At 44.7% G+C, this 25,726-nt stretch overlaps 1 protein-coding gene across 1 annotated transcript in view; it reads right to left on the bottom strand.

Moving 5' to 3' along the window:
- itga11b (integrin, alpha 11b) overlaps nucleotides 1-25,726 on the bottom strand; it is a 259,808-nt gene that overhangs the window by 222,130 nt on the left and 11,952 nt on the right. Inside the window, exon 2 of the mRNA XM_075469220.1 lies at nucleotides 19,016-19,127. Coding sequence (XP_075325335.1) covers nucleotides 19,016-19,127 — 112 coding nt within the window. The remainder of the gene's footprint in view (nucleotides 1-19,015; nucleotides 19,128-25,726) is intronic.

The following is a 25,726-nucleotide window of genomic DNA, read 5'->3' on the forward strand; positions in this document are numbered from 1 at the left end:
TGGCTCTAAATTCTACAGTTTTGAATCGAAACGCACCAAACTCACTGGGATCGATCCTAATCCGCCCCCCAACAGGTGTGCGGTCCAATATTTGATGGGCGTGGCCTAATGCCTCCACAGCGCCCCCTAGAACATCTAAAAACATCAGATCCAAGCCATGCTTTCACCGACAATCGTGAAACTCAGCACACCTGTGCGTCTTGTCAGGACCTACAAAATAGTGTGGGCGTGGCTTAATGGCACATTCCAATCCCTCGCCGTTTGCATACGTTCGGCTCTAAATCTCACACTCATCATCCGATTTGCACCAAACTAGATATGAATGACCATTGTTAACCTCTAAAGAGCCCAATAGGATTATATTGAAGTGTGACTCCAGTGCGCCCCCTATATCATGTCAACAGCTATATCTCCCTGAGACATCATCCGATCTTCACCATATTTTTTTGTGCATCATTACGGAGCAGCGCTCCACATGTTGCCGTGGTACATTTCTGACATCGCTAAACCCCGCCCCCACAAAACAGGAAGTGACGGTAACTCCTGTCTGGAAGGTGAGATATCGCTCCAACTTTGAACACGTGCCACTGGTGTCGTAATGACGTGGACTGAAGGCGATTTGGGAGATTTGTCGCACGCACCGCCCGGTTGACGGGCGCGTGAGACGCGTGACGGCGTCGATGACCACGTCGGGCCGGCGGTGCCGGCGGTCAGGCGGTCGCAAGGCCGGAGCTGCGCTTGGCTGCGAGGGCCGTTATCACTGCTTGCAGTTCTTGTTATTATTAGGCCCGAGCAGCTAAGCGCTGCGAAGGCCTATTGTAACTGAAGGATTTCACTATTATTATTATTATTAGGCCCGAGCAGCTAAGCGCTGCGAAGGCCTATTGTATCTGTAGGATTTCACTATTATTATTATTATTATTCCTGTTTCTTTTCCGCGCGGAATCGCAAATGGGGATGCCTGAACGTATTCGAAAACTCCCGAAACTTTACCCAAAATTGTCCCCCGCGTGAAATCACATGTTTTTAATGTACTCGAAAGTGGGCGTCGCCAAACTGCTCTATAGCGCCACCTAACGTGAGATAGACCGAACCGTACGTCGTAGAGATCTGAAACTCGGTATGTACGTAGATCGCCTCAAATCAAGAACAAAAGTCTCTTGGAGGTATGCTCTAAAACGTACAAGGAGGCGGCCATTTTGGGTCAAAGGGCAAATTTTGGCCATTTTTCATATTTACACACCTCGCAGGAAAATTTTCACGCCCCAGGGATTTTGAGCTACAGACTTCATTTTTGGTCAGTATGCAGTTAAGGGATGGGGGAACAAAAGTTATCAGAAGACTTGAGTTTTTGAGCATGTTTAGGGGGCTTGGCCAAGCGGCGAACTTGGCGTACTCGCCAGTGTAAACGAAACGCTATATCTTTCACCTAAAAAGTTCAATCTGCAGCAAACTTGGTATGAGTCATCCATGTTGGATGCATGTCAATCCTATGTGGTCATATGCTGACGTCATCTAAGCCCCGCCCCCTCAGAACAGGAAGTCACTTTTTTTACTTGGAAAGCTCCATTTCTGGCCCCCTTCACCTAATCAACATGATCTTGTGTCAGAATACAGATAACAAGTTGGTCTAACTTGCTTTAAAGCACCAACAGTTTTCAGTTGAAGGCGTGGCTCTGGCGGCTTGGTGAAGTCAGACATCACGCCGTCACCATACGTTTGGCTCTAAATTCTACAGTTTTGAGCCGAGATGCACCAAACTCACTGGGATCGATCCTAATCCACCCCCCAACAGGTGTGCAGTCCAATATTTGATGGGCGTGGCCTAATGCCTCCACAGCGCCCCCTAGAACAACTAAAAACATCAGCCCCAAGCCATGCTTTCACCGACAATCTTGAAACTCAGCACACCTGTGCGTCATGTCAGGACCTACAAAATAGTGTGGCCGTGGCAGTATGGCACATTCCAATCCCTCGCCGTTTGCATACGTTCGGCTCTAAATCTCACACGCATCATCCGATTTGCACCAAACTATATATGAATGACCTTTGTTAACATCTAAAGAGCCTAATAGGATTATATTGGAGTGTGACTCCAGTGCGCCCCCTAGATCATTTAAACAGCTATATCTCCTTGAGACATCATCCGATCTGCACCATATTTTTTGTGCATCATTACGGAGCAGCGTTTGACACGTTGGCATGGTACATTTCTGACATCGCTAAACCCCGCCCCCACAAAACAGGAAGTGACGGTAACTCCGGTCTGGAAGGTGAGATATCGCTCCAACTTTGAACACGTGCCACTGGTGTCGTACTGTCGTGGACTGAAGGCGATTTGGGAGATTCGTCGCACGCTCCGCCCGATGGACGGGCGCGGTACAAACGCGTGACTGCGTTGATGACCACGTCGGGACGGCGGTGCCGGCACTCAGGCGGTCGCAAGGCCGGAGCTGCGCTTGGCTGCGAGGGCCGTTATCACTGCTTGCAGTTCTTGTTATTATTTTTCTTTTTCTTTTCCACGCGGAATCGCAAATGGGGATGCCTTAACGTATTCGAAAACTCCTGAAACTTTGCCCAAAATTGTCCCCCGCGTGAAACTGCATGTTTTTAATGGAGTCGAAAGTGGGCGTGGCCAAACTGCTCTACAGCGCCACCTAACGTGAGATAGACCGAACCGTATGTCGTAGAGATCTGAAAATCGGTATGTACGTAGATCGCCTCAAATCAAGAACAAAAGTCTCTTGGAGGTATGCTCTAAAATGTACAAGGAGGTGGCCATTTTGGGTCAAAGGGCAAATTTTGGCCATTTTTTACATTTACACACCTCGCAGGAAAATTTTCACGCCCCAGGGATTTTGAGCTACGGACTTCATCTTTGGTTGGTACTTAGTTAAGGGATGGGGGAACAAAAGTTATCAGAAGACTTGAGTTTTTGAGCATGTTTAGGGGGCTTGGCCAAGCGACGAACTTGGCGTACTCGCCAGTGTAAACGAAATGCTATAACTTTCACCTAAAAAGTTCAATCTGCACCAAACTTGGTATGAGTCATCCATGTTGGATGCATGTCAATCCTATGTGGTCATATGCTGACGTCATCTAAGCCCCGCCCCCTCAGAACAGGAAGTCACTTTTTTTACTTGGAAAGCTCCATTTCTGGCCCCCTTCACCTAATCAACATGATCTTGTGTGAGAATACTGATAACAAGTTGGTCTCACTTGCTTTAAAGCACCAACAGTTTTCAGTTGAAGGCGTGGCTATGGCGACTTGGTGAAGTCAGACATCACGCCGTTACCATACGTTTGGCTCTAAATTCTACAGTTTTGAGCCGAGATGCACCAAACTCACTGGGATCGATCCTAATCCGCCCCCCAACAGGTGTGAGGTCCAATATTTGATGGGCGTGGCCTAATGCCTCCACAGCGCCCCCTAGAACAACTAAAAACATCAGCCCCAAGCCATGCTTTGAACGACAATCATGAAACTCAGCACACCTGTGTGTCTTGTCAGGACCTACAAAATTGTGTGGGCGTGGCTTAATGGCACATTCCAATCCCTCGCCGTTTGCATACATTCGGCTCTAAATCTCACACGCATCATCCGATTTGCACCAAACTAGATATAAATGACCTTTGTTCACATCTAAAGAGCCCAATAAGATTATATTGGAGTTTGACTCCAGTGCGCCCCCTATATCATGTAAACTGCTATATCTCCTTGAGACATCATCCGATCTGCACCGTACTTTTTTGTGCATCATTACGGAGCAGTGCTTGACACGTTGGCGTGGTATATTTCAGACGTCGCTAAACCCCGCCCCCACAAAACAGGAAGTGACGGTAACTCCTGTCTGGAAGGTGAGATATTGCTCCAACTTTGAACACGTGCCGCTGGTGTCGTACTGACGTGGACTGAAGGCGATTTGAGAGATTCGTCGCACGCTCCGCCCGGTGGACGGGCGCGGGAGACGCGGGACGGCGTCGATGACCACGTCGGGGAGGTGGTGCCGGCGGTCAGGCGGTCGCAAGGCCGGAGCGGCGCTTGGCTGCGAGGGCCGTTATCACTGCTTGCAGTTCTTGTTAGGCCCGAGCAGCTAAGCGCTGCGAAGGCCTATTGTATCTGTAGGATTTCACTATTATTATTAGGCCCGAGCAGCTAAGCGCTGCGAAGGCCTATTGTAACTGAAGGATTTCACTATTCTTATTATTATTATTATTATTATTCATCTTCTTTTTCTTCTCCACGCGGAATCGCAAATGGGGATGCCTGAACGTATTCGAAAACTCCCGAAACTTTACCCAAAATTGTCCCCCGCGTGAAATCACATGTTTTTAATGGACTCGAAAGTGGGCGTCGCCAAACTGCTCTATAGCGCCACCTAACGTGAGATAGCCCGAACCGTACGTCGTAGAGATCTGAAACTCGGTATGTACGTAGATCGCCTCAAATCAAGAAAAAAAGTCTCTTGGAGGTATGCTCTAAAACGTACAAGGAGGCGGCCATTTTGGGTCAAAGGGCAAATTTTGGCCATTTTTCATATTTACACACCTCGCAGGAAAATTTTCACGCCCCAGGGATTTTGAGCTACGGACTTCATTTTTGGTCAGTATGCAGTTAAGGGATGGGGGCACAAAAGTTATCAGAAGACTTGAGTTTTTGAGCATGTTTAGGGGGCTTGGCCAAGCGGCGAACTTGGCGTACTCGCCAGTGTAAACGAAACGCTATATCTTTCACCTAAAAAGTTTAAACTGCACCAAACTTGGTATGAGTCATCCATGTTGGATGCATGTCAATCCTATGTGGTCATATGCTGACGTCATCTAAGCCCCGCCCCCTCAGAACAGGAAGTCACTTTTTTTACTTGGAAAGCTCCATTTCTGGCCCCCTTCACCTAATCAACATGATCTTGTGTCAGAATACAGAAAACAAGTTGGACTAACTTGCTTTAAACCACCAAAAGTTTTCAGGTGAAGGCGTGGCTATGGCTGCTTGGTGAAGTCAGACATCACGCCGTTACCATACGTTTGGCTCTAAATTCTACAGTTTTTAGCCGAGATGCACCAAACTCACTGGGATCGATCCTAATCCACCCCCCAACAGGTGTGCAGTCCAATATTTGATGGGCGTGGCCTAATGCCTCCACAGCGCCCCCTAGAACATCTAAAAACATCAGATCCAAGCCATGCTTTCACCGACAATCATGAAACTTAGCACACCTGTGCGTCTTGTCAGGACCTACAAAATAGTGTGGGCGTGGCGAGAATGGCACATTCCAATCCCTCGCCGTTTGCATACGTTTGGCTCTAAATCTCACATGCATCATCCAATTTGCACCAAACTAGATATGAATGACCTTTGTTAACATCTAAAGAGCCCGATTGGATTATATTGGAGTGTGACTCAAGTGCGCCCCCTAGATCATTTAAACAGCTATATCTCCTTGAGACATCGTCTGATCTGCACCGTATTTTTTGTGCATCATTACGTAGCGGCGCTTGACACATTGGCATGTTACATTTCTGATGTCACTAAACTTCGCCCCAACAAAACAGGAAGTGACGGTAACTCCTGTCTGGAAGGTGAGATATCGCTCCAACTTTGAACAGGTGCCACTGGTGTCGTACTGTCGTGGCCTGAAGGCGATTTGGGAGATTCGTCGCACGCTCCGTCCGGTGGACCGGCGCACCGGCGCGTGAGACGCGTGACGACTTCGATGACCACGTCGGGTCGGCGGTGCCGGCGGTCAGGCGGTCGCATGGCCGGAGCTGCGCTTGGCTGCGAGGGCCGTTATCACTGCTTGCAGTTCTTGTTATTATTATTATTCCGGCTTCTTTTTCTTTTCCGCCCGGAATCGCAAATGGGGATGCCTGAACGTATTCGAAAACTCACCAAACTTTACCCAAAATTGTCCCCCGCGTGAAATCAAAGGTTTTTAATGGAGTCGAAAGTGGGCGTCGCCGAACTGCTCTATAGCGCCACCTAACGTGAGATAGCCCGAACCGTACGTCGTAGAGATCTGAAACTCGGTATGTACGTAGATCTTCTCAAATCAAGAACAAAAGTCTCTTGGAGGTATGCTCTAAAACGTACAAGGAGGCGGCCATTTTGGGTCAAAGGGCAAATTTTGGCCATTTTTCATATTTACACACCTCGCAGGAAAATTTTCACGCCCCAGGGATTTTGAGCTACGGACTTCATTTTTGGTCAGTATGCAGTTAAGGGATGGGGGCACAAAAGTTATCAGAAGACTTGAGTTTTTGAGCATGTTTAGGGGGCTTGGCCAAGCGGCGAACTTAGCGTACTCGCCAGTGTAAACGAAACGCTATATCTTTCACCTAAAAAGTTTAATCTGCACCAAACTTGGTATGACTCATCCATGTTGGATGCTTGTCAATCCTATGTGGTCATATGCTGACGTCATCTAAGCCCCGCCCCCTCAGAACAGGAAGTCACTTTTTTTACTTGGAAAGCTCCATTTCTGGCCCCCTTCACCTAATCAACATGATCTCGTGTCAGAATACAGATAACAAGTTGGTCTAACTTGCTTTAAAGCACCAACAGTGTTCAGTTGAAGGCGTGGCTATGGCGGCTTGGTGAAGTCAGACATCACGCCGTTACCATACGTTTGGCTCTAAATTCTACAGTTTTGAGCCGAGATGCACCAAACTCACTGGGATCGATCCTAATCCACCCCCCAACAGGTGTGAGGTCCAATATTTGATGGGCGTGGCCTAATGCCTCCACAGCGCCCCCTACAACATCTAAAAACATCAGCCCCAAGCCATGCTTTGAACGACAATCATGAAACTCAGCACACCTGTGCGTCTTGTCAGGACCTACAAAATAGTGTGGGCGTGGCTTAATGGCACATTCCAATCCCTCGCCGTTTGGATACGTTCGGCTCTAAATCTCACATGCATCATCCGATTTGCACCAAACTAGATATGAATGACCTTTGTTAACATCTAAAGAGCCCGATAGGATTATATTGGAGTGTGACTCCAGTGCGCCCCCTAGATAATATAAACAGCTATATCTCCTTGAGACATCATCCGATCTGCACCATATTTTTTGTGCATCATTACGGAGCAGCGCTTCACACGTTGGCATTGTATATTTCTGACATCGCTAAACCCCGCCCCCACAAAACAGGAAGTGACGGTAACTCCTGTCTGGTAGGTGGCATATCGCTCCAACTTTGAACACGTGTCACTGGTGTCGTACTGTCGTGGACTGAAGGCGATTTGGGAGATTCGTCGCACGCTCCGCCCGGTGGACGGGCGCGGGAGACGCGTGACGGCGTCGGTGACCACGTCGGGGCGGCGGTGCCGGCGGTCAGGCGGTCGCAAGGCCGGAGCTGCGCTTGGCTGCGAGGGCCGTTATCACTGCTTGCAGTTCTTGTTATTATTCTTTTTCTTTTCCGCACGGAATCGCAAATGGGGATGCCTTAACGTATTCGAAAACTCCCGAAACTTTGCCCAAAATTGTCCCCCGCGTGAAACTGCATGTTTTTAATGGAGTCGAAAGTGGGCGTGGCCAAACTGCTCTACAGCGCCACCTAACGTGAGATAGACCGAACCGTACGTCCTAGAGATCTGAAACTCGGTATGTATGTAGATCTTCTCAAATCAAGAACAAAAGTCTCTTGGAGGTATGCTCTAAAACGTACAAGGAGGCGGCCATTTTGGGTCAAAGGGCAAATTTTGGCCATTTTTCAGATTTACACACCTCGCAGGAAAATTTTCACGCCCCAGGGATTTTTAGCTACGGACTTCATTTTTGGTCAGTATGCAGTTAAGGGATGGGGGCACAAAAGTTATCAGAAGACTTGAGTTTTTGAGCATGTTTAGGGGGCTTGGCCAAGCGGCGAACTTGGCGTACTCGCCAGTGTAAACGAAACGCTATATCTTTCACCTAAAAAGTTTAAACTGCACCAAACTTGGTATGAGTCATCCATGTTGGATGCATGTCAATCCTATGTGGTCATATGCTGACGTCATCTAAGCCCCGCCCCCTCAGAACAGGAAGTCACTTTTTTTACTTGGAAAGCTCCATTTCTGGCCCCCTTCACCTAATCAACATGATCTTGTGTCAGAATACAGATAACAAGTTGGTCTAACTTGCTTTAAAGCACCAAAAGTTTTCAGTTGAAGGCGTGGCTATGGCGGCTTGGTGAAGTCAGACATCACGCCGTTACCATACGTTTGGCTCTAAATACTACAGGTTTTAGCCGAGATGTACCAAACTCACTGGGATCGATCCTAATCCACCCCCCAACAGGTGTGCAGTCCAATATTCAATGGGCGTGGCCTAATGCCTCCACAGCGCCCCCTAGAACATCTAAAAACATCAGATCCAAGCCATGCTTTCACCGACAATCGTGAAACTCAGCACACCTGTGCGTCTTGTCAGGACCTACAAAATAGTGTGGGCGTGGCGAGAATGGCACATTCCAATCCCTCGCCGTTTGCATACGTTCGGCTCTAAATCTCACATGCATCATCCGATTTGCACCAAACTAGATATGAATGACCTTTGTTAACCTCTAAAGAGCCCGATAGGATTATATTGGAGTGTGACTCCATTGCGCCCCCTAGATAATATAAACAGCTATATCTCCTTGAGACATCATCCGATCTGCACCATATTTTTTGTGCATCATTACGGAGCGGCGCTTGAAACGTTGGCGTGGTATATTTCTGACGTCGCTAAACCCCGCCCCCACAAAACAGGAAGTGACGGTAACTCCTGTCTGGAAGGTGAGATATCGCTCCAACTTTGAACACGTGCCACTGGTGTCGTACTGACGTGGACTGAAGGCGATTTGGGAGATTTGTCGCACGCACCGCCCGGTTGACGGGCGCGGGAGACGCTTGACGGCTTCGATGACCACGTCGGGGCGGCGGTATCGGCGGTCAGGCGGTCGCATGGCCGGAGCTGCGCTTGGCTGCGAGGGCCGTTATCACTGCTTGCAGTTCTTGTTATTATTATTCCGGCTTCTTTTTCTTTTCCGCCCGGAATCGCAAATGGGGACGCCTGAACGTATTCGAAAACTCACCAAACTTTACCCAAAATTGTCCCCCGCGTGAAATCAAAGGTTTTTAATGGAGTCGAAAGTGGGCGTCGCCAAACTGCTCTACAGCGCCACCTAACGTGAGATAGCCCGAACCGTACGTCGTAGAGATCTGAAAATCGGTATGTATGTAGATCGCCTCAAATCAAGAACAAAAGTCTCTTGGAGGTATGCTCTAAAACGTACAAGGAGGCGGCCATTTTGGGTCAAAGGGCAAATTTTGGCCATTTTTCATATTTACACACCTCGCAGGAAAATTTTCACGCCCCAGGGATTTTGAGTTACAGACTTCATTTTTGGTCAGTATGCAGTTAAGGGATGGGGGAACAAAAGTTATCAGAAGACTTGAGTTTTTGAGCATGTTTAGGGGGCTTGGCCAAGCGGCGAACTTGGCGTACTCGCCAGTGTAAACGAAACGCTATATCTTTCACCTAAAAAGTTCAATCTGCACCAAACTTGGTTTGAGTCATCCATGTTGGATGCCTCTCAATCCTATGTGGTCATATGCTGACGTCATCTAAGCCCCGCCCCCTCAGAACAGGAAGTCACTTTTTTTACTTGGAAAGCTCCATTTCTGGCCCCCTTCACCTAATCAACATGATCTTGTGTGAGAATACTGATAACAAGTTGGTCTCACTTGCTTTAAAGCACCAAGAGTTTTCAGGTGAAGGCGTGGCTATGGCCGCTTGGCGAAGTCAGACATCACGCCGTTACCATACGTTTGGCTCTAAATTCTACAGTTTTTAGCCGAGATGAACCAAACTCACTGGGATCGATCCTAATCCGCCCCCCAACAGGTGTGCGGTCCAATATTTTATGGGCGTGGCCTAATGCCTCCACAGCGCCCCCTAGAACAACTAAAAACATCAGCCCCAAGCCATGCTTTCACCGACAATCATGAAACTCAGCACACCTGTGCGTCTTGTCAGGACCTACAAAATAGTGTGGGCGTGGCGAGAATGGCACATTCCAATCCCTCGCCGTTTGCATACGTTCGGCTCTAAATCTCATATGCATCATCCGATTTGCACCAAACTAGATATGAATGACCTTTGTTAACATCTAAAGAGCCCAATAGGATTATATTGGAGTGTGACTCCACTGCGCCCCCTAGATCATTTAAACAGCTGTATCTCCTTGAGACATCATCCGATCTGCACCATATTTTTTGTGCATCATTACGGAGCAGCGCTTGAAACGTTGGCGTGGTATATTTCTGACGTCGCTAAACCCCGCCCCCACATAACAGGAAGTGACGGTAACTCCTGTCTGGAAGGTGAGATATCGCTCCAACTTTGAACACGTGCCACTGGTGTCTTACTGACGTGGACTGAAGGCGATTTGGGAGATTCGTCGCACTCTCCGCCCGGATGACTGGCGCGGGAGACGCGTGACGGCGTCGGTGACCACGTCGGGGCGGCGGTGCCGGCGGTCAGGCGGTCGCAAGGCCGGAGCTGCGCTTGGCTGCGAGGGCCGTTATCACTGCTTGCAGTTCTTGTTATTATTATTCTTTCTTTCTTTCTTATTCTTTGCAAAAGGTATGCGAAAACTCAGGAAATTTTGCGAGCGCCACTTGCCAGTCGACGACATGAAAGAATCTAAACTTTATATTTTTGGGAGTCGCTCATTGACTCTGTAGCGCCCCCTATGATGCTTAAAAATGGTCCCCTTAATAGGATTAGTTTCGCGTGGAATGACGAAATTCGGTACACTCATTCATCATGCCCAGACGCAAAAAAAAGTCTCTTGCCGCCATGGTCCCACGTACACAGGAAGGCGGCCATTTTGGATGGAAAGTGCGTTTTCGTGCCATTTTTGACCGATTCCACGCCTTGCTTAAGATCGAACTTGTCCTACAGATTTCATGCTACAGACTTCAAACTTGGCCAGGTTACTCTTAAGACATGGGGGGGGAAATTCATGGCCAACTTTTTCAAAACTTAAAGGGCGTGGCCGTGGCGACGCCTCAAAGTTTGATGACTCGCCATCACTCGCCACAAAAAATTAAGTCGCTTATAACTTCCACATACATAATCCAATCTTTCCCAAAGTTCAACCGGTGATTGCTGGACCCAGCCTGAACGCGCACATGTAAAATAGTGACATCCACCTATAGCGCCACCTGCTGGTGGTTGGAAATGTCTTTTTTTTTCCACACCTCGCATTTGATCAAGCTCCTCCTACAGATTTCATGCTACAAGCTTCAAACTTGGCCAGGTTACTCTTAAGACATGGGGGGAAAAATCATTGGCCAACTTTTTCAAACCTCAAAGGGCGTAGCCGTGACGACTCCTCAAATTTATGACTCGCCATAAAAAATTAAGTCGCCTATAACTCCCACATACATTATCCAATCTGTCCCAAACTTCATACGGTGATTGCTAGACCCAGCCTAAATGCGCACATATAAGATAGTGATATACACCTACAGCGCCACCTACTGGTGATCGGAAACGTTTTTTTTTTTCAACAACTCGCATTTGATCGAACTCCTCCTACACATTTTATGGTAACAGCTCCAAACTTGGCCAGATTACTCTTTAGCAAGGGGGGAAGAAAAATCTTGAGAAACTTCTCCAAACTCTGAACGGTGTGGGCGTGTTCAGGCGGTGAAAATCGTGTGATGGCGTTTGTGATTTGAAAGCCTTATCATCATCGCAAAGTCATGAAACTTGGTACACACGTCCGCCTTGTCGACCTCGTACGTATGTAAAGAGTATTGTGTGTGGGCGGTGCTAAATGGCTCAGTGGCGCCCCCTAGAAATTTTCATAAAACCACTCCGCATTGGGGTTTTTATGTGCTCGTACGTACGGAGAGGATATCGTGCGTGTGGGCAGAGCTACAGCCCCAGCGTCCAGCGCATGCCCCAACGTACGCACATCCCAACGTACGCACACTCGGTCCCGCTCACAGCTGCTTGCAGCTTTCTAGTTATCATTATTCTTTCTTTCTTATTCTTTGCAAAAGGTATGCGAAAACTCAGGAAATTTTGCGAGCGCCACGTGCCGGTCGACGACATGAAAGAATCTAAACTTTATATTTTTGGGAGTCGCTCATTGGCTCTGTAGCGCCCCCTACGATGCATAAAAATGATCCCCTTAATAGGATTAGTTTCGCGTGGGACGACGAAAGTCGGAACACTTATTCATCATGCCCAGACGCACATAAAAGTCTCAGGCCGCCAATGTACCACGTCCACAGGAAGTCGGCCATTTTGGATGGAAAGTGCGTTTTCGTGCCATTTTTGACCGATTCCACGCCTTGCATAAGATCGAACTTGTCCTACAGATTTAATGCTACAGACTTCAAACTTGGTCAGGTTACTCTTAAGACATGGAGGGAAAAATTCATTGGCCAACTTTTTCAAAACTTAAAGGGCGTGGCCGTGGCGACGCCTCAAATTTTGATGACTCGCCATCACTCGCCACGAAAAATGAAGTTGCTTATAACTCCCACATATATCATCCAATCTGTCCCAAACTTCATACGGTGAATGCTGGACCCAGACTGAAAGCTCACAAATAAAATAGTGACATCCACCTATAGCGCCACCTGCTGGTGGTTGGAAATGTCTTTTTTTTTCCACACCTCGCATTTGATCAAACTCCTCCTACATATTTAATGCTAAACGCTTCAAACTTGGCCAGGTTACTCTTAAGACAAGGGGGGAAAAAATCATTGGCCAACTTTTTCAAAACTTAAAGGGCGTGGCCGTGGCGACGCCTCAAATTTATGACGCGCCATAAAAAATTAAGTCGCTTATAACTCCCACATACATTATCCAATCTATCCCAAACTTCATACGGTGAATGCTGGACCCAGACTGAAAGCTCACATATAAAATAGTGACATCCACCTACAGCGCCACCTGCTGGTCGTCGGAAACGTCTTTATTTTTTCCAAAACTCGCATTTTTCGAACTCCTCCTACAGATTTCATGCTAAAATCTTCAAACTTGGCCAGGTTACTCTTCAGACATGGGGGAACAAAAATCTTGAGACACTTTTCCGAACTCTGAACGGTGTGGGTGTGACCAGACGATGAAAATCGTGTGATGGTGTATGTGATTTGAAAGCCTTATCATTATCGCAAAGTCATGAAACTTGGCACACACGTCCACCCTGACGACCTCGTACGTATGTAAAGGGTATCGTGTGTGGGCGGAGCAAAATGGCTCAGTGGCGCACCCTAGAAATTTTCAAAAACCCCTCCGCATTGGAGTTATTATGTGCTCGTACGTACGCAGAGGGTATCATGTGTGTGGGCAGAGCTGCGGCTCCAGCGTCCAGCGCATGCCCCAACGTGCGCACATCCCAACGTACGCACACTCGGTCCCGCTCACAGCTGCTTGCAGCTTTCTAGTTTTTTTTTTTGTTTACTGTACGCTTTACTATTTACAGCTCACCCTTTTTTTCCACAACGATGTGAATGACAAAACTTACTGTGCTTTCTTTTAATGCGCGTGGCCTTAATTTGCCACATAAGCGCACAAGTTTTTTGGATACATTGAAGAGAGAGAAGGTGGATATAGCTTTGGTTAGCGAATCCCACCTGCTAATAAAAGATGTCCACAAATTACAAAACAACCATTATTGTGTAAAGGCAAGTGCTTCTGCTCTTAATAAAACTAAAGGTGTATTAATCCTTGTTCGACGAAACTTTCAGTTCACCAACGTAGATGTGGGTAATGACTCGGATGGCAGAATCACATTTATGAAGCCCATTATTGAAAATAAGAAAATAGCCTTTTTGTCTGTATACGCGCCCAATACTTTTGATGTTGACTTTTATGCGCGCTTGTCCAATATAATGCATGACCTATCTGACTACCGATTAATAGTTGGAGCAGATTTTAATGCAGTTTGGGACCATTCCTTAGATAGGACGGCTATTACAGAGGGCAGTGATCAGAAGCTAGCGTCGGGTGCATTAAGGAAATGGGCTCAAGATTTTGCATTAATGGATATATGGCGTACTACCAACAACAATAAACGTGACTTCTCGTTTTATTCTGCAAGACACCAGTCATTTTCAAGGATAGATTGTATCTTTATATCTAACAGTTTTCTTGATAACGTGAGTACTGATATGCTCCCCTTGGCTTTCTCTGACCATAAAGCGGTCATCTGTCGAGGTAACATTTCGACGTCTCGGGACCGTGCCCCACGCTGGCGCTTTAATACTTCCTTGTTACACGAAGAGAACTTTGTGAATCAGCTTGAAACAGGTCTGGTCGAATTTTTACATTTTAACGAGCACTCTGTGGAAGACGTTCGTGTATTATGGGACTCGGTGAAGGGATACATTCGGAGCAACTGCATATCGTTTTCCTCTCATTTAAATAAGACCTGTCGGCGCAGAGTCTTTGAATTGGAGCGCGATCTGAAACAACTGGAATATGCTATGCATAATACTGTCTCTGTAGATTTAACATCACAACGTAAAAAGGTTAAAGATGAGCTTGACTCGCTGTATAGACAACGGGCTGATATCCTTATTCATCGCACACGACAAATCCATTATTTTGAAGGAGCTCGCCCTAGCCGGTCATTAGCCGTAAGCCTGCGCTTCTGCGAAAGCTTTGCGCACATACCATCCATAAAGGCACCGGACGGAACTTTGGTAACAGACCCGAAACTAATTAACCAAATGGTGCTAAATTCTTGACAATTCCCATCCCTAATCATGAGAGAACCACCGAGTGCTTTTAAAGCAAAACTTTTATCATAATCCAAACGACTAATAAGTAACAAATGTAAAAAATAAAAGGAATGATAAATGGACTGTCCTTATATTTCTAGTTTAGCTGACACTCAAAGTGCTTTTACACCACAAGCCACATTCATAGCACTGCTTAGTCTATACAGTGTTACATGTTACAAAGTACTATTTTTTTTTATCTATCCCACACCTTCACATTCATGCTGTAGTGTGAGATGACTGTTCTCTGAAAATTGTAAGGTTGGTGGTTTGATCCCCCTGGCTTCCCCCTGACCACATGTCGAAATGTTTTTGAGCAAGACACTGAACCCCACATTGCCCCTTAAGTGTTCATCGGTGCACACAACACTTTCTACCAGAGACTTATAGAAGATATGCAACATATTGGTACAGACATGGAAGGACCTAAGCTTCCTTAAAAAGCAAAGTATTTTCTGTCCATTCTTGTAGACAGCCTTCGTGTTGCATTTCCAGTCTAGTCTGTTTTGGATAAGTGGAGATTCAAATCTTTTTTTGACTGTCCATCATACATACACTCGTATTGCCTATTTTTCTCTCAATAAGGGGCTGTTGGGAAATGTCTTGTCTCATATCATAGCAACAGTATATCAAATCATCGAGCAGTCAGACCCTCTTGTAACTGGAGGCTTTAACCTCCTAGATTTAGCTAATTAACAATTTAAACAGCATGCTACCTCCTGAATCGTCTTCGCCTTTAAATTAACGATTTCCCAGTAATATTATAAGCAAAGATTTGGGAAAGGTCTATATCCATGGGCAAATAATTGTTTACTCACCCAGGGAAAAAATGGGCAGAATCTAAACTTAGTGACATCTCTCAAGATAGTGCAGTGATTGATCGGAAATGCCCATCTTCTCCCTCCCCAACACTTTAAAAGAGATTGTGGCTACAGACAGAACTAAGACTTTCATCTTTTGGCTAAATACCACAATACTTCTTGGCAACCCCTAATACTATACCTTGGGAATACAAACCCAACTCAGCAGTCCGTCTCCTAGCATACACAGCATAGTTTCTGACATAGTTAAATAGTAGGGTCTTCTTGGTGGGAGGGAGACAAGAGGGTCGGATAAAAGTTATGGGGCACTATGGGATAGAATTGGTGAAGGAGGGCAGCCTATAAAAATGTTGTTCTCCCAGTCAACCTGTTATGTCCTTTTTCTGTTAATTTCTTTTGTTTATTTTTTTTGTTTTTGATTGCTCCTAAGACATTATAATATATTATTTAATTTGCTCTGTTTCTATCTTTGTGTAATATTCTCTTAAATGTTGTAAGAAACTGCTTTTTTGCTCACTTCTTTACTTGATTTGTCATGAACTTCAACATATATGCACTGAAACAAAATGTGCCTGGAATGGATAGATGGATATATGTGTATTATAAATGCTTAACAAAAACACATGGGGAAATAAAAAGAAGAAAGAACGCACAGACAAGCTCGGTAATTGCAAAGGAACTGGTCGGCGAAGGAAGACCTCTACTGCTGATGGACAGAAGAATCCTCAGTGTGGTAAAGAGAAATCCTCAAATTCCTTGTCCAACAGATATGAAACAATCTTCAGGAGGCAGCTGTATCTTTGACATAGACTACTATCCACAGAAGACTTTATGAACAGAATTACAGAGGTTAACCCTAACCCTAAAAACAGGATGACCAGATAACAGTTTGTGAAAAAGTACTTAAAGGAACCTGCATACTTCTGGAAAAAGGTGTTATGGACAGATAAGACTAAAGGCTGAGTTGTACTTCTTTTAACTAACTGCCCTTGCGCTTTCTTCTTGCGCGTATGTTAATGGCTCGAGACGTTTATACTTCATTTTGCTTTGTCGGCGGTTGCGTGTGCTGCGTGGCGATTCACCGCCAGGACAGTAGGTTGAGTAGCGGGTTTTTTCAATGACAAGCCTACTATGATGAAAGGAAATTCACCGCCAGGACCTCTTCGGCAAGTCTCTCTTCCATAGATTCATGCTTCTTCTTCTTCTTGTAAATAGCCGGTATTTTGTCAGATTTTCAACACCTTGGGGGTCTAAACGACTACTTTCTCGCATGAAAATGTTTCAAATGTTGCTAAAGTTATATATTTACAGAGTTTAGCCTATAGCTTAAGGGAAATCAGCTTTTCAGGCCGGCTGATTTCGGCTCGGGCAGGAGTGAAGTGCACTGTGTTTTCGACCACAGCCAGTGGCTTGCGCTTGCGTCTTGCGTGAAGTTTAGAAAATTGAGGTGACACACGCAAGCACGCAAGGGGGGGCTTGCAACCGCGCAAGGGCTTGCGTTGCGGCTTGCGTCTTGCGTTGCGTCTTGCGTTACCGACTATAAACCAGGCTTAAGATTAACCTGTATCAGAGTGATGGCAAGAAGAAACAGTAGAGACAAAAAAGGAGTTGCCCATGATCCAAAGCATACCAGCTCATCTGTTAAAAATGGTGGTGGGGGTATTACGGCTTGGTCATGAATGGCTGCTGCAGGTATTGGCACACTTATCTGCACTGATGATGTAACAGCTGATAGCAGCTGTATGACAAATTCTGAGGTGTGAAGTATTATGTGCATTTTCTTTTTGTTTTTTCAACATACACAGTAGAATTTTGCTTTATCCAAGCAAACTCTGGAGTCCCACCAGGTGTTTATAACCAGGCACTCTGCCATGTTTCGGTGTCTTCGCTCACTTCCTCTCATTCCTGTCTAGCTCTAGTTTTTCTTCTTCTGTTCTGTTGTGTTTGGCTTTGTGTTTTCGTCCAGCACTCAAGCCTCTTTCCATCACTTCTGTTAGAAGTTTTCTTTTTAGTCTTGTGGTTTTACTCTTTATTTTGGGACCTACTTGTATGTTTCCAACAGAGTGCATTCTCAATTTTGTTATTAGCAGCTGTGTTTCAGGCTCTGCGATAACAAGCTTTGCGAAGCCTGACCCAGATCACCTCACAAGATTCACTCCTAGGTTTGCTGAACTAACAAACCAGCAGTCAAACTGTAAGCCATCTTTATGACATCACATTTTTTTGTTTGCTTGTTTATTAGTCAGTTGTAACACGCAGTACGGGACACCAGTCCTGTGTACCGTTTTGTGCATCACACGGGAGAGGAAAAACCACTGCCTATGCCTACACATGACCCCAAGCTACCTCCCAAAGGACCCTGCTCTCAGGTGGTCTGCGGGCAGCCACAAGTTCAGGCAGAAGAATTTGGGATGAATCTATCTTTTTCTCTGCTACCAACAAACCCCTCCTGCACCGATGTGTGACCAAAGCGTCACCTCAAAGTAAGGTCCTCCCTGAGGAAACCTTCCCTCTCACATTAGCTAAAGCCTGCAGGTTAGTGTCCAAAGACGGTTGCTGTTATTTAAAACTCTGCTCCAAGCAGACTGCAGACCCCCTCCCATAACCTCAATCAGACATCCACCAAATTCAATATTACCTACTCCAGTTTCCCATTCTCTGGCGTCCTGATCCACAGGGTCATTAGTTTCATCCTTTCATACATGTATTTATGTATTATTTCATGTATGTATTTATGTTACAATCTTAGTATTTGTGAATACATTCATATCCTTTGTTGGTCAATGACGATTAATGGTTCTTAAGAAGTGCTGTCTTCATAGGAATAGGTTAATAAATTTATGTTTTATGAGTTTTTTAAATGGTCAGCGTTCGAGGTGATATGAATCTATAAATATTTTACTGGTTTGTGGTCTAGTGCCCCAGTGTTCATAAAATTATTGCGGTACTGATGCTGGTACAACAATTCCCAGCTCAGACTGAATTCAATTGCCACTCATTCACTCTCGAAAGACTAGCTTGGGTACCAAAATGCAGGTTATTGAGCTACATTTACATACGCTTATTGAAACAATGCCAGAGCAAATGCGTGCAGCAATCAAAGATAAGGGTGGCCCAACAAAATAAATATTAGTGACTTTTTCACATTTTTGGTCATTTTTTTGTTTGTTGCTGTTTGGCAGGGTTTTTGCTATAATATATGGTTATAATGTGCAGACACAAAAACAACATGGTTTAGGTTCGGAAAAAAATTGGAAAAAAACATTGCGCAAAAAAAAAGATTTTATCACTGACTCCCACTTTCTCCAACTTTTTTTTGGTTTGTTTCATGACAATAAAGGTTTTGCTCTTAAAACAGGTTGAACCAGCACATACAAGTTTGTTGATGTATTGAAAGCTTAGTGAAGAGGGATTCTTACCACTGGCGTCCTCCTGCCTCATGCTGCTGAACTGTGTATCCAAACTGAGCATCTCTAGGACCAGAAAAGATCCTAAAGTTCTTGATGTCAAAGATGAAACAGTGTTGAGGATCTGAAATACAGGAGAACATTTCAATTCAATTCAATTCAGTTTTATTTATATAGCGCCAAATTACAACAAACGTCATCTCAAGGAACTTCAATGATACAGTACAATTTAAACCAACTGGAGTTCAGTTCCTTGTATCATAATCCAATCAAATCCAATTAATTAACCAATCAATTCCACCATCGTGGAACGACACATGAAAAGAGTCTAGATCATATTGTGCGTGGTGTAGGCACTACTAGACGACAATCCTTTGCTGTGACCGAGTTGTAACATAAGCCTTTGCAAGAGAATTTAAGTAGATGGGAGCTGTTCCATTAAGGACTCTGTAGGCTAACATCAGTGACTTGAATTTGATGCGGGCGGCTAAGGGTAGCCAGTGGAGTTCAATGAACAGAGCCGTGACGTGTGCTCTTTAGGCCGATCGAAGACCAGAAGCACCGCCGCGTTCTGGACCATCTGCAGAGGTTTCACAGCACAGGCTGGGAGAGCAGTTAGGAGGGCAGTTAGGAGAGCAGTTAGGAGAGCAGTTAGGAGAGCAGTTAGGAGAGCAGTTAGGAGAGCAGTTAGGAGAGCAGTTAGGAGAGCAGTTAGGAGAGCAGTTAGGAGAGCAGTTAGGAGAGCAGTTAGGAGAACAGTTAGGAGAGCAGTTAGGAGAGCAGTTAGGAGAGCAGTTAGGAGAGCTTTGCAGTAGTCAAGGCGGGAGATGACCATAGACTGCACCAGGAGCTGGGTGGCGTGTTGGGTTAGGTATGGCCTGTTCTATGGCACGTTCGAGCCACGGAGGCAACATGATCTTTAAAGTTCAGCTGACATCTGACTCAATCAGGACATCCAAGTTTCTAGCTACCTTTGACGGAGAAAGAGATAGGGATTCAGTTTGGATGCAGATGCTGTGGTGTATGGTTGGTTTGGCTGGGAAGACAAGCAGTTAAGTTTAGTAATACATCTTATTATTTTGGACAGTAAAAAATAAGAACATGAGTGAGTGGGTTGCATAAGATAATTGGATGGTTCACCCAAGCATAACAATTGTGTGGGACATCCTGCAATTTTTCAATAATTTCAGTGCCATAAATACCCTACAGGCCTTTCTAAGATATTCTCAATCCAGCCAGCATGTCCTCCCCATTGGGGACATGGGGGAAGACTCACCCATCCCCTGAGGTAGCTGAGAAGGTTAAAAAGCTTCCTTATAGCTTTACCGCCAGGGATGGACAAGATTCGCCCTGAGATGCTGAAGACTCTGGACATTGTGTGGGCTGTTGTGGCTGACATGTCACTTCAATAACTTCGTAACCTCGGAGTGTTGATAGACTCAGATCTGACTTTCAGCAGCCACATCAAAGCTGTCACCAAGACAGCTTTTTACCATCTCAGAAACATCAACATAATTAAAGGTTTCCTCTCCCAAAAAGACCAGGAGAAACATCATCAGTATCTTATTACACAGACTTGAACATGTTATTGGGATTAAAGGAACTGCATTAGGCTGGTTTAAGTCATATTTATCTGATAGATTTCAGTTTGTTCTTGTAAATGAAGAATCTTCCTCACACACCAGAGTAAGTCATGGAGTTCCCCAGGGTTCTGTGCTTGGACCGATTCTTTTTACTTTATACATGCTTCCATTAGGTAACATTATTAGACAGCATGGCATAAATTTCCATTGCTATGCTGATGATACTCAGCTGTACTTATCTATAAAACCAGATGAAACCAATAGGTTGGTCAGACTACAAGCATGTCTTAAAGACATAAAGACCTGGATGACTCAGAACTGTCTGCTTCTAAATTCAGACAAAACTGAAGTCGTTATCTTTGGACCTGAGCGTTTCAGGGAGAAATTGTCTAGCTATATAGTTACTCTAGATGGTATTTCCTTGGCTTCTAGTTCTACAGTGAGGAACCTTGGAGTTATTTTTGACCAGAACTTATCATTTGACTCGCATATAAAACAGGTTTCTAGGACTGCCTTCTTTCATCTTCGTAATATTGTTAAAATCAGGAACATCTTGTCTCAGAGTGATGCAGAAAAACTAATACATGCATTTGTTACTTCAAGATTGGACTGCTGTAATTCTTTATTATTGGGCTGTCCCACATATTCTCTGAAAAGCCTTCAGCTGATCCAAAATGCTGCAGCCAGAGTTTTGACGAGAACTAACAGGAGAGATCATATTTCTCCAGTTTTAGTTTCTCTTCATTGGCTCCCTGTTAAATTAAGAATAGAATTTAAGATTCTTCTCCTCACATATAAAGCTCTTAATGACCGAGCTCCATCATATCTCATTGTAAGATATTTTCCTAACAGAGCACTTCGTTCCCAAACTGCAGGTTTACTTGAGGTTCCCAGAGTTTCTAAAAGTAGAATGGGAGGCAGAGCCTTCAGTTATCAGGCCCCTCTCTTGTGGAATAAGCTGCCAGTAAATGTCCGGGAAGCAGACACCCTTTCCACTTTCAAGACCAGGCTTAAAACTTTCCTTTTTTATAAAGCTTATAGTTAGGTCTGTTGAATCTGATAGTGTATCTGCTAGTGTGTCTTGTTCTGCCTCCACCTCTGGCACCCTCTATACTTTCATTACCCCCTACCCGAACCAGGGTTTGAATCCCATTCCCGCTTATCTTATCTCTTTTATTTCTCCCCCTACCCGGACCAGGGTTTGCATCCCCACCCCGCTGTGACTGGTGTGCAGTTGGTGAGAGGCTGAGGTAGCTTGTGGCTGTAAAAAGATGGTTGTTGTGGTGTGAGGAGCAGATCTATATAGGGAGTATAGGGAATTACTCACTGAGTCTGGTCCTTTATTTTATTATCTATTTTTTCGTTAGCACAAGTTTCTTGTGTTTACCTTGAATAGGGATGGCTCAGGTAATCCTGAAACATCCCATAGTTAAGCTGCTATAGGCCCAGACTGCTGGGGGGCCTCATCTGTCACACCTTTCCTCACTTTACTCTCTTTATGTATATGTGATATTATTGTGGTCATTAACTCGTGTTTCCCTGTTCCAACAGATATCCTTTGAATGGTGTTACAGTGCCGCCGCCGCTGCGGCCCTCCCCCCCTCTCCCCCTTTCTGTCTTCTCAAACCCCAGCTGGTGGAGGCGGATGGCCACCCTTCCTGAGTCTGGTTCTGCCAGAGGTTTCTTCCTGTTAAAAGGGAGTCGTTTCTCTCCACAGTCGCCTCAGGCACGCTCAGGCCGGGAGATTGGACCGAAAAACAAAAAGTTTTCAGTGCAATCTGTTGGTTTTCTTAGCTAGGAAATTGTTTTTGAATTGGCTCTATATGAACGAATTGGATTATTTTATGAATTATGATTATTATTAATTAATTGAATTCCAATTGGCTTGAATTGGACTTACTATCTAAGTGCCTTGAGATGACATTTGTTGTATTTGGCGCTATATAAATAAAAATGAATTGAATTGAATTGAATCTCCAGCAGACTCCATTACTGTAATGCTCTTTTAACTGGACTTCCCAAAAAGAGGATTAAATATCTGCAGCTCATCCAGAACGCTGCTGCTGGAGTTTTAACCCGGACTAAGAGATCTGAACACATCACAGCAGCTTTAAAATCTTTACTCTGGCTTCCAGTCAGTCACAGAATAGATTTTAAAAGCCTGCTGATGGTTTACAATCTGTGATGTGTTCAGAGAATATAAAGCCTGCTGATGGTTTACAAATCCCAGAACGGTTTAGGCCCAAAATACATCTGTGACATGTTCAGAGAATATAAAGCCAGCAGAGCTCTTAGATCCAAGGACTCAGGTCAGCTGGTCCAGTCCAGAGTCCAGACTAAACATGGAGAAGCAGCATTTAGCTGTTATGCTGCAAACAAGTGGAACAAACTGCCAGTGGAGATTAAACTTTCACCAAATGGAGACATTTTTAAATCCAGGTTAAAAACATTTCTTTTCTCATGTGTCTGTGCATGAAATCTGCACGATATCTTTGAATTTATCTGGACTGTTGCTTGTTTTTAAATTCATTTAAATTATTTAATTTGTTTCTCTTTATCTTCTTTTATGTATTTTTAGTGCTTCTTCCACTCCCTGCTGCAATGCTTTTATTTTATGTAAAGCACTTTGAATTGTTTTGTACATGAAATGTGCCATACAAATAAATTTGATTTGATTTGATTCGATGTTGCATGGAGGTATGGGACAACGCCTGTGGAGACCAGGATGGTGATTCCCATTTTTAAGACCAGAGTGTGTGTTTCAACTACAGGGGATCACACTATTGAGCCTCCTCGGGAAAGTTTACTCCAGGGTGTTAGAGCAGTGCGGTTTTCACCAAGGTAATGGAACAGCTATTCTGTCCCTGTATCACCAAAGTAAGAGCTCTGTTCGCATTCTTGGCACTAAGTCGAACTCGTTTGCAGTGTGTGATGGACTCCGTCAAGGCTGCCCCTTATCACAGATTCTGTTTGTGATTTTAATTGACAGGTTCTTGAGGCATTGTCAGGGATATGAGGGTGTCCCATTTGGGAACCTCAGGTTCACATCTCTGATTTTTGCAAATGATGTGGTTCTGTAAGCCAAAACCTGCAGCACGCACTGGAGTGGTTTGCAGCTGAGGGTGAAGCAGCCAGGATGAAAGTCAGCTCTTCCATATCTGAGGTCGTGGTTCTCAACCAGAAAAAGATGGATTGCTTTGTCTGGGTTGGGGAGTCTCTGTCTCAGGCCCGAGGAGTATAAGTATTTTGTCATCTTATTCCCAAGTGATGGCAAGTTGAAACAAGAGATGGACAGATGTATTGGGGATTCGTCAGCAGTGATGAGGACGTTGCTGTGGTCTGTTGTGGTGAAAAAAACTGAGCCGGAAGGCGAAGCTTTAGATTTACTGGTTAATCTGTGACCTATAGTCACGAGATCTGGGTAATGACTGAAAGAATGATGTTGCAGATACAAGTGGAGGAAATGGGTTTACATTGGAGGGTGGTTAGGCTCAGCCCTAGAGCTGGCGTGAGGAGCTTGGCCATCCGGATAGAGCTAGAGCCGTTGCCCGTCCACATCAAACAGAGTCAGCTGAGGTGGTTCAGGTATCTGGTCAGGATGCTTCCTGATCACCTCCTTTTGAAGGTTTTTCGTACAAGTCCAACTGGGAGGAGACACCGGGGCAGATCCAGGACTCACGGGAGGGATTGTATATCCCTTCTGGCCTGGGAATGCCTTGGGATTCCCCAGGAGGAACAAGAGAGTGTCGCTGGGGAGAGAGTTGAGAGTTGTCTGGGTTTCTCTTCTGAACCTGTAGCCTCCCGACCTCTCGGCGCATTTAGCTATTGTGCACCAGTTCTCTGGAACAAATTACCGTTGGAACTTAGGTCACTTCAATCTCTGATATCTTTTAAAAAGGGTCTTAAAACATTTTTATTTTCTTTAGCTTCTGATTAATGACTTCTTTTTTTACTTCGATTTTTTTTTGTATTGTACTATTTTATTTTATTGGGTTTTAAGTATATTTAAGTGTTTTTTTTAAATGTTTTAACTGTTCTTTCTTTTACTAAAGCGCATTGAGTCTATGTAACAATATGAAATGTGCTATATAAATAAACTTTGACTTGACTTGACTTGACCTGGCCTCGAATAAGCAGAAGACAATGGATGAATGGAATAGTTATGCATGCACTATTTTTTTTCTAGGTACATTTTTTTCATTTAACTTCACCAATTTGGGCTATTCTTTTGTAAATTTTAACCTAAAAGAAAAAATAAATAAATAAGACTGTAGTGCAGCAACAACAGAACGTTTTCATGACTTTAAATGTTAGAATAAGCACAAGTTTAATAATGCAGGCAGCATTCCACACAAAGGTAGTCTGCTTTTGTGCATGTTCTACAGCAACCCAACATTCAAAGGTGCATAAGTGGAATGCGGTGACTACAACATGCACAAAGTGAATCCACCGCCTACCTGTTTTACAACGCTGGGCCTAATGTCACCATTGATGAGCGACTGATGCCATTTAGGAGCTCAAATAGTTTTGTTTTTTTTCCACTTCTATCTTTATTATAAGAAATTTTCTTTTTCAAAACATTTTATTAAAAAAAAAAAAGTCGCACTTTAATTTGTTAATGTAATCTAACAATGGTTAAGGGATCATAATAACCATATGTGATGTTAATAGTGATGGTAATTTGGATGAAGTAAACATCTGTTGAGTATTTTGACTTTTTTCTTTTTTATTGTGTTGAATAAAAAAAACAGCAACGGGTCCACCAGAACCACGAACACTGGCTGAATAACGAAAATATGAACGCCACACAATTCATACAGCCTCCTAGCGATAGCCGCACCTGTTACGGTGTTTACTGCTCGGTCTGCTCTTCGGTCTGCACAGTTTACATTGGACGCATTGATATCAAGGGAGGCAAAAATAGCGCCAAGAGATTGTGAGGTCTGACTTTTTCCTGGACAACGATTTTGTGATGCAAATGTATTACTCTGTTGAACGCATATTGTTTTGAGAAGCAAGACGCTTTATTTTTGTGGCCCCAGCCAACTAGCCGGACTACCTTCATCAACACCAAAACGAGGCTGGAACTCTGCTCACAAGACGCAGCAGGGGGTAAGAAGATGTTCAGAAATGATGCTGC

The sequence above is a fragment of the Odontesthes bonariensis genome, chromosome 7, assembly GCF_027942865.1.
Source record: "Odontesthes bonariensis isolate fOdoBon6 chromosome 7, fOdoBon6.hap1, whole genome shotgun sequence".
NCBI lineage: Eukaryota > Metazoa > Chordata > Actinopteri > Atheriniformes > Atherinopsidae > Odontesthes > Odontesthes bonariensis.